This window comes from Danio rerio, chromosome 23 (assembly GCF_052040795.2).
Source record: "Danio rerio strain M-AB ecotype USA chromosome 23, GRCz13ab, whole genome shotgun sequence".
In the NCBI taxonomy this organism is placed as follows: Eukaryota; Metazoa; Chordata; class Actinopteri; order Cypriniformes; family Danionidae; genus Danio; species Danio rerio.
In genome coordinates this window covers 40,969,521-40,980,000 of record NC_141043.1, presented here as the reverse complement: position 1 = coordinate 40,980,000, position 10,480 = coordinate 40,969,521, and the positions used below count along the sequence as shown (strand labels likewise).

Sequence of the window (10,480 nt, the reverse complement as noted above, 5' to 3'; positions counted from 1 at the left end):
ACAGAAATTCATTTTAGCAGGCGCTTCAGGCTCCCCCGGACAGCTTTTCCCCAGAGCTGTCTCCCTCTTGCCCCTCACTGACTCTTTTGCCCCCCCAATACACCCCCCACACTCCTCTTACTTAAACTCCTCACAATAACTGCACTATTTAACATTTGCACATTGAAAATTTGCACATATTCATTGCACTACATTACACTGATTTACTTACTGAACTGTGCATACCCACTGCACATGGACATTTGTAATTTTGTACACACCCACTGCACATATACATTTGTAATTATGTTTATTTATCTGCGCAGTTCTGATTATTAATAGCAACCTGTACATATATTCTTATTCATCTATTGTAAATCTCTGTTCATAGCTAATACAACCTGTATATAATGTTCATAGTACATCCATCTGTAAATATCACCATAGTTTTTCTATAACTGCACTTTATAACTCATACCTATATCCTGCACTTATTGCTATTGCACTGCTGGTTAGACCTAAACTGCATTTCGTTGCATTGTACTTGTACATGTGTAATGACAATAAAGTTGAATCTAATCTAAATAGTTCAACACCTTAATGTTTTAAAATGGCAGCGCAAAATAGAACTTATAGTCTCAGTCAAACTCAAATGTCCAAAAAATGCACAAACAAAAAATAATAATAATAATAATAATTTAAAAATAGTTAAACGTAGTAAAAAAAAATCATAACTGACTTTGATGTGATTCACCTCTCAGTAGGCATGGGACAATTACCGTTTTTAAGGTATACCATGGTTTGGAAAAGTCAAGGTTTTAAAACCGTCAAAATTTTCTGCAATACCATTTTAAGCCATACCATAAGGTATGTGTAAGATTTTTTTATTTACTTTTTTGTTTTGTTTTTAGGACAACAATATCTGAGCAGAAAAGATGCTGTTTTAAATTAAATTTATACAAATGAAGACCGCAGAAATTTAGCCTGACACGTTTACTGCTCCAAAATATTTTAAATGTTTCTCAAAATAAAAGTTATTGTGTTTAAAAGGGATTTTTTTGTTGTTGTTGTTTTTTACCCAGACATTTAAAAAGAATATATTTTAGAGCAGCAATCCCTTTACCGTGAAACCGTGATATTTTTATTCAAGGTTATCATAATCTTAGTCAGAATCTTATACCGGCCGATGTCTACTCAGAGGAGGGCAATATTTTTATTTAACTATACTAATAAGCATGTCACTGCTAATTAAGCTAAAATATAGTCATGTTATGTCGCAGTGGTTTTTGCCATATCAATAACTGTATTACCTTTTGTTAACATTATGCTTGCAATACCATTGTAAAGTCAGACACAATTTGAATATATTCACATTAAATTAACATTAAATAGACTCTTACCTCAATGTGTTTTCTCAAATTTGAGGATGAATTCTTAAAAGCACTTTTTTTTTTATGGTTCGTGGCAAACAAAGTAGACACTACATCCTGGACACTACATAAAGATGCCGACTTGTCGTGCACAATCACAATGTAATGAGTAACGATAAGTGTCCGTTCAAATGTAGTGGAGTAAAGAGTACATATATTCAATCAAAAATGTAGTCAAGTAGAAAGTACACTGGAAAAAAATAGTTAAAGATGATTCCTTGGATTTTCTCAATTTTTTTTACGTCAAGTGGTTGTAAGCAATTTATTTGGGCCAACTTTAAACAAACAAATTAAGTTGAACATTATTAAACTTAATTTGTGTAAATTCAACACAAATAAATTGTTTGCAACAGTTCTGCATGCAATACTTTTTTCAGTGTAAAAGTTGCTTATATTTTTGATACTCAGTACAAAGTAGCCAAAAAAATACTTAAGTTACGAAGTCCATTTACTCAAGTATTTTACACCACTGCAAACTGAAAAACCAAGGGACGACTATAGATGCAAAATTTTCCCATAAACAAATAATACATTCCTGCAACATTATATTATATTATATATATATATATATATATATATATATATATATATATATATATATATATATATATATAATATATTTATATCATAAAAAACGGAGAAGAAAACTACTTTAAAACATCAATAGGCAGCACACATGAGCACAAAACACCACATCTAAGGAAAGCTTTCGAGTGAGAGCGACACATTTATAATTGACATGCATCAGTAAATCAATATTCAGCTTTCCCCTCCCTTATTTGAACTTTTGAACAACAAACATCCCTTTAATCGCTGCACAAATAAAGAAATAAATGAACCTTAAAAGCTCAAGTTTCATTCAAGCTTATTTTAGGATCAGCTGTGATTGCAGATTACATCCTATGGATGAACTGACTGAATTTATGAAGCGTAACAGAGTTCCCAAAGCATCTGATCTACTCACCATGGAATCGAGCGGCATGTCAAATGAGAGGTAGACCATGGTAATCTCTCAGCCGGGTTCACGGAGCCTGACCCATGCTAGAGCCAGCTGCTACGGTCACTCAAAGCCTCCTCTCCTCAAAACGCTCACAAAAACACAACTACTGCAGATCCTGCAACTCCCCAGACAAGTGTTCTTGAGCCAAAATGTGGTGTCCAAAATGATTTTTAAATCAGCACTCCCTTAGACTCCTATATAATGATGAAGGTGTATCAGGGTTCGCTTCTAGGTTTGTTTGAGTTTCATAATAAAGCTCAACCTGCAATGAGAGGTAAAGCCGTCCGACTGAGCTTCTCTGTCTGCATTACTGAATAAGACAGCCCAAACGTCATGGCAACTAGGAGGATCTTGTCCCATTGTGTGGGGCAGGAAAGAGAGGTGTGGCTGCTTAAAGACAGAGGGTCACATGTGAAGTGGGAGGGGAGAAGGGAGAACACATCCTGGAGGCTTAAAAACATCAATGTCTGTCTGTCAACATGTTTTTGAATACGAATTCATCCAAAGTTTAAAGAAGAAACAAGATTTGTACAAAGGATGTTACTACTGCTTGCAAAAATATATATGACAGTACATTGGATGGAAGAAGGTCGTCCAGATGTGACTCAGAGATTGGATACAGAGATTTAAACATGTCTATGTAATGGAAAAAAATGACTGCATATCTACAAATGAAACTGATAATTTTCTGAAGAGGTGGGAAAGTATTACAAGATATTTAGATATGTACATTTAGAGGTTAATCAACCTATCACCATTGTAATCTGAGGTAACTACAGTACAACACTAAGTAACTTGATGTACAAATGTTTCCCCTGAAAAGTATTTATGATGGCAGTACTCTTTATTTATTTATTTTTTTTATTATTTTATTTTTACATTTTTATTTTTAATTATATTATAATTTACAATATTATTATTATTTTATAATTTTATTTGCTCATCTGCAGGGGTTGTTCTGAAAAAATATATGTTAAAAAATCGTAATTAAAAAGTAAAAAAAAAAAGCTTACTTTAGGAGGTAAATAATGTTTTTTTTTTTCTAAAAATGTATGTTTAAATAAACAAACAAGGCATTATTTCATTTTAAAAATATGCTAATTTGCATATATTTCTAGCTCAAAAACTGAACATTGGATAAAAGTATTATCCAATATAAAAGTATGGAGTATTTTGGGAATTTATATCACAGCATAATGTAGAAAATACTTCAAACAGCCATTTAAGAAAAAATACTTTTTTGTAGAATAATGTTAAACAATGCACAAACATATGCTTCAGAAGACCTGAATAACACTGTGAAGTGTGGTCTGTTTAAGTGCTGTTTAAGTGGAGATTTATGGCTCATTGCAGGTTGTCTCTTTAAAACTATGTATTGTTATAGAAAACAACATACATAAACAGATAACATGCAACAACATTTATCTACATTTATCTATCTATTTTGAATGTTTACTTTAGATTGAAGAAAAAAAAAGTCTTAAAATTAACTGGTACATTAAAAAAAACGTAAATATCTTGACTTAATTAAATATCCTAATTATATCTTATCTTATACATATCTAGACATCATTTAAAGGGAGTTTCAAATGATCCTCATGACTTCTAATGAATCGAAAGTGAGAACAGTGTGTCATTCCTGTGCATTGAATGACTTCCCAGCATCCTTTTCTTTCCTAAAAGTTACAAGGAAATGACCTTGGCAATATGAAACTGGGGAAAATCCCAGACCATAATACTTGCTACGACAAGTCTCAAATAACTGGATGGTTGAAAGAAAGACAAAATATAGATCAAGACTTTACAGGCAACTTCAATTTGAAATCCAAGTTCACATCAAAAAATATTAAAGAATCCTTCAATAGTGCAAGCAGAAAAAAATATGCTTCAATTAATTTACTCAACAGCAAAATCTGCAAAAAAAGTTTGTTAAAATAAATCTCAATTGCCCTTTTTTAATATTAATAAAGGTCAAATAAAAAAATCATTATTGTATCTGAGTGGATGCACAGATTTCATACGTAAAATATTTAAATAAAATGAAATAAAATAACTTAAAGAATGAATAAATAAACAAATGTACAAACAAACAAACAAACTAATAAACAAGAGCGAACAAACAAACAAATGAAGGTAAAAAAAAGAATTAACAAAATAATGAAAAAAACAAAAGAAAAATTAATGAACACACAAATGAAGGAATGGACAGACAAACGAACAAACAAAAAACAAACAATCAAACAAACGTATGAACGAACAAACAAACAAATAAATAAACAAGCAAACAAACAAACACACAAACAAACGGATGAACGGAAAAACAAATGAATGAACAAAGAACAAACAAACAAACGGGTAAACGAACAAACAAATGAACAAACAAACAAAAAACAACCAAACAAACAAATGAATGAACAAGCAAGCAAACAAACAAATAAACAGATGAACAAATAGAGAAACAGACGAACAAAGAAACGAATGAACGAACAAACAAAAATTTATGAATGAACAAACAAATGAATAAACAAACAAACATATGAACAAACAAATGAATGTACAAACAAAAATATATGAACGAACAAACAAATGAATAAACAAACAAACAAACGAATGAACAAACAAACAAATGGACAAACAGAGGAACAAACAAACGGACGAAGCGACAAACAAACAGATGCACAAACAAATGGACGAACAAATGGACAGACAGATGAACGAACGAATGAACAAACAAATGAACGGATGAACGGACAAATAAAAAAACAAACAAATGAAGGAACAAACGAACGAACAAACAAATGAATGAATGGACAGACAAACTAATGGACAGACAGACAGACAGACAGACAAACAAACAAACGAATGAACAAACAAGTGGACAAACAAACAAACGGACTAACAAACAATGAGACAAACTAATGGACAGACAGACAAACTAAACAAACAAATGAATGAAGGTACAAACGAACGCACAATCAAATGAACGAATGGACAGACAAACTGATGGATGGACAAATAAACAAATGAAAAAACAAACAAACAAATGAAAAAAGGAATGAAAAAATAAATCTACTTTTAAAAAGACAGATTAAAAAGTCAGATTAAAAGTAAACTAGTGCGGTAACTTTAAATCCCACAGCTGAGTAATCAGCTATCAATCTTTTTTCCACCTAGTTAAAATTTGACTACTGACCACAACATACTCCTAAACCTTGAATACGAGACCCTGATTACTGGGAAATGATTCATGTAGAGGCTTTTTTTTAACTCAAAACATCTCTAAACAACATAGTTTAACTCTGGATAAAAGCAGCTTTTGATTAAGCTTTAACCAATGATGAAACAAAGAAAGAGAAATAGAAAAGCTTAAATAATAGTAAAAAAAAACATGTTAGACAAACACCAATCTGACCAGGTCACTTCTCATCTACTAACTTTACCTTGAGTGTCAACACAGGACTAGTCTCAGGGTCAACGACACCCATAGTGTCGCCCACTTCAATTAGTCAAAGCGGAGGCAGAACAAAGAGCCATTGACGCTTAAGGACAGATGATTAATCAGTGATCAACACAGCGATACAGTCTTATCGTCCGAGCAGATAACGGTGTCTGTCGAGCACCGAGGCCCAGACTTGTGTCTAATGATGCTCAGTGGATTCCATTACGTGCACATTCAGCTTCCATTACACATCACCTATTCCGGCCAAACATTGGCCAAATGTGGAGCAATTCAAACGATGCTGGAAAGGAGGTCAACCAGTCATTGAAACAACAATGAAGCTACAAGTGTGAACCATCATGCACCTTGTTTAAAAGTATGTTGAATATACAGTAGACGTTAATGCAGAATTAAACAAAATTAAACAAATAAAATGAATTAAAATTTTATGACTTCCGCAAAATCATCTGAATAATCAGCTGTGCTTCCAGTGACATTTTCTTAGTAGTTGTGTGTGTATGTATACATATATATATATATATATATATATATATATATATATATATATATATATATATATATATATATATGTGTGCGTGTGTGTGTATATTATTATTATTAATATTATTATATTACTATTATTATTATTATTATTAATATATATAAAGCATGACAATAGATGTGCATCATTAAAATAAAAACATTAAATTAAATAAAATGTATGCCGATGGGCATGATTTCATCTTGATTGTTTAAGTGTCTGTTACAATCATATAATAGTAAAGAAATAAGAAAATAAACAGAAAAAAATAATGAATGAATAAATGATGTGCAGCATTGGAATAATATAAAATAAAAAAAAACTAGATTTAATATTCCCTCTACCGATGGGCATAAATTCATCTTAGGTGTTTGAAGTGTCTTTATAATTGTAAAGAAAAGTAAATTAATGGAAAAAAATAAAATAAAATAATAATAAATAATAATTAAAAAAAATAATAATAAATAAATAGCATAAAATAAACTAAATAAACTAAACAAATATTATAAAATATTTCTCTCTACTGATAGGCATACATTCACCTTGCTTGTTTAAAGTATGTTACATTAAAATAGTAGTAAAATAGTAATAATGGACAAGAAGTAAGTAAATGAATGAAAAAAGTAAATAATAACAAAGAAATAATGAAAGAAAAAATTGTAGCATTAAGTGCAGCATTGGAATAAAATAAAATATTTCTTTCTACCGATTGGCATAAATTCATTTTAGAGGTTTTCAAGGGTCTGTTACATAAATATATCTGTAAGCAAATAAGTAAATTAATGAAAAAAAGAATGAATAAATGATGTGCAGCATTTGAATAAAAAAATATATATATATATATATATATATATATATATATATATATATATATATGTATAATGAATATATGTAACTGAATAAATTATGTAAAGCATTGGAATAAAAAAAAAAAAATATATATATATATATATATATATATATATATATATATATATATATATATATATATATATATATAGATATATATATAAATAACATAAAATGAAATAAATGAATAAATAAATGAATAAATCACACTCATGGAGTATGATAAACTGCTTTTACCTGACACTTTGTTAGTGAGGGACTCTTGACAGAAACTTGACTCGGCAAACCAGGATCCATGTGGAGAAGATCCCAGCTGTGCCATGAGGACAGACGTCCAAAACGCACCATGATCCAAACACGAGGGCCTGCTGGGCATTAAAGTGGACGTCCCACACTAAACCACAGCAGTGCACATCCGAAGAACAGAGCCCAAGAGACAAGCAAGAAACCCCGACATGTGCTCAAGATGAGAGAACTTTATATGCTTTTGCTTTTTGACTTCATCAATCTCAATACTCCTCCCATCTCAAGTCTTTGTCCGCATTGTAGCACACAGATGATGATCCCTCCTACTGCAGATACTCAAAACAGCTCTTCACTAGATGATGATGATCAGATTGCAAAACAAATCTAAATTTAAATCTTTATCTTCATATAAAAGTATGAGGTGCATCAGGGCTCGCTATAAGGTCCGTTCTAATTTCGCTTCGAGTACATTTATCTTGATGCAGTATTAAAAAATATCTCATTATTTTTTTTAATATACAAATATAAAATTATGAGGCACATCAGGGATCACTTTTGGGTCTGTTCTAGTTTCACTTGAAGTAAATTTATCTTGATGCAGTATCAAAAATATCCCATTTGTTTTTCTTTATATACAAATATAAAATTAAGAGGCACATCAGGGATCACTATTGAGTCCGTTCTAGTTTCCCTTGGAGTACATTTATCTTGAAGCAGTATCCAAAAAATTTAAACATTTTTTTACTTTATATGCAAATATAAAACTATGAGGCACATCAGGGCTCACTATTAGGTCCGTTCTAATTTCACTTTGAGTACATTTATCTTGAAGCAGTATCAAAAATATCCCATTCTTTTTACTTTGTATACAAATATAAAATTATGAGGTGCATCAGGGTTCGTTATTAGGTTCATTCATGTTTCAATTATGTTGTTGCGAATAAATATATAAATATCTTATTATTATAAATAAATATCTTATTCTGTTCACTTTATATACAAATAACTAGAATGAAATGTAGAATAAAAAAATGTTGACCATTACACTTGATGGCAAAAAAGTCAAATAACGTTTTTTTTTATTATTATTTTAAAACAATGAGACATTTTCCTCATTACCTTAATCCAACACATCACACTATAATAGATAAATGTAATGAATTAAATACAATCTAAAATCACTTGATTTATTTGTTTAGAAAAAAGCTAAATATGTCACAAAATATTCCTTCTGATTGTATTATTTGTATTAAATTGATAGCATGTTAAATACATTTACCATGGTATGCATTTACGATTGTTTTTGCTATTGAAGCGTGGTATAACAATCATAATTTATTACAAAACATAATACAGAATTAACTAAATACTATAAAAGGAAATTTTCACAATGTCTTAAAGATTTCAGATTGATCCCGCTAGTTTCCCATGAAGATAAGAGCCGTTTTGTCTTAAGTCATGTTTTGTTCTATTGTCTGCAAACACTGAGTGTTAACAGTCAGAAACTAATTGCATGGTAATTGTGTTAACTCCACAAGAGTGCCGATCACACACGGGGGTCAAGAGATCTCTTCTTTGTTGATATCACAGGTAAACAGCTGATTACTACTGTTTGCTCTGGTTTCTTGCTAAATGTGTGAAATTGAGAATCAGAGATATGCAATACGGGCATTTTTGGCTCAAAGCTTGGAATAGTTATTATACAGCTTAAACAAAACATTAAACAACTGAATCCTTTAGGGAGGGAAAAATGATGCTGATTAAATCTGTCTGCTCCGACACTCACCTCTACCCTGTGATATAAATACACTTTTGAACCAGTCTCTTATCAGAGAGTTCAAATGGGAAGAGGAAAAGACTCATTTCCTGCAGTCTGCAGTTTATCCAGACCTCTGATACCCAGTTCACTGACCGACATCTGATCAAACACACTGTTTCCCAATGTAATGCTTCTCTGGCAGCTTTTAGATACTTGATTCACTGCAATGTAAATATAGCTGCAGCTATGTGACGATGCGTGACCCACCTTTGTTCACTGTGCGACCCACAGTTTGAAAACCCCTGCTATAAACAATCGAAAAATTGCTTAAGGGGGCTAATAATATTGACCTGAAAAATGGTTTTAAACATCATTTAAACTGCTTTCATTCTAGCCAAAATAAAACAAATAAGACTTTCTCCAGAAGAAAAAAAACATTAAAGGAAATTCGGTGAAAATTGCTTTGCACTGTTAAACATCTGTAACGTTCCCTTGCAGAACGTATTTTGGATAAGTGTGTGCGTTCGTTTGTATGTGGGTGTGTCGTTTCATGCATGTGTTACAGGTACGAACGGCATTGGAGGATCCGCATTTCGTGCTGATGACGTTGGCCGCTGACGCTGGGTTTGCGCCACCAATCGCTGGTTGGCGTAGCGTTTAAAAGCCGAGCCCAAACTGCAATGGCGATCTCTCGATCTCTCTCTCTCTGTCTCTTTCCTTCTCGCAACTTCTCGCTCTTATTCTTTCTGTGGGTCTCTGTGAGGACAGTCTCTCTTGCGAGGGCTAGTCTGAGAGAATGTGTTTTGCTTGTTTAATGCTCTTGTCTAAAGTTTGCGATTTATCAATGTTTGTGAAATTGTCCAGTTAACTGACATGTTTGAGTGATGCCTCGGAGAGGTGTAGGAGTGAGTAAGTCGCGCGATATACATATACAACACTCAGAGTGATATTTTGTATTAGTTCACTAGGTTCAGGAGAATGTGCTGTTTTCTGTATGTTTTGTTTTTAGTTAGAGCAGTTTAGTTAAGACGTTTGGTACGTTGAAGATGTTTCTTTTCATGCTTTTCTTTTCATATTTAGTTTAGTTTGGTGAAAACAGTTACTGAGTTTTGTTATATTTATTTCTTTGATTTAAGCACATTCAACTACTTCCTCTCCCCCCAGGTAATTCATTATTTAATCATTGTAAATATTTTTCTTTCACTGTATAATATATTTTCACTGGTTTTCATGGGAT

The 10,480-nt window shown here is 31.7% G+C and overlaps 1 protein-coding gene across 10 annotated transcripts in view; it reads right to left on the bottom strand.

Moving 5' to 3' along the window:
• Positions 1-10,480, bottom strand: part of plekhg5b (pleckstrin homology domain containing, family G (with RhoGef domain) member 5b) — a 156,751-nt gene that overhangs the window by 35,384 nt on the left and 110,887 nt on the right. For 2 of the 10 annotated variants that reach the window (XR_015523914.1, XM_087307662.1), the window contains exon 1: positions 2,374-2,721. The exons of the other annotated variants lie outside the window; for them this stretch is intronic. Coding sequence is in view for 1 of the 2 variants with exons in the window: in XM_087307662.1 (XP_087163788.1) it covers positions 2,374-2,412 (39 nt within the window). In the remaining variant the exon portion in view is untranslated. Of the gene's footprint in view, positions 1-2,373; positions 2,722-10,480 lie in introns of those variants that run through there. 10 annotated transcript variants of the gene reach the window in all.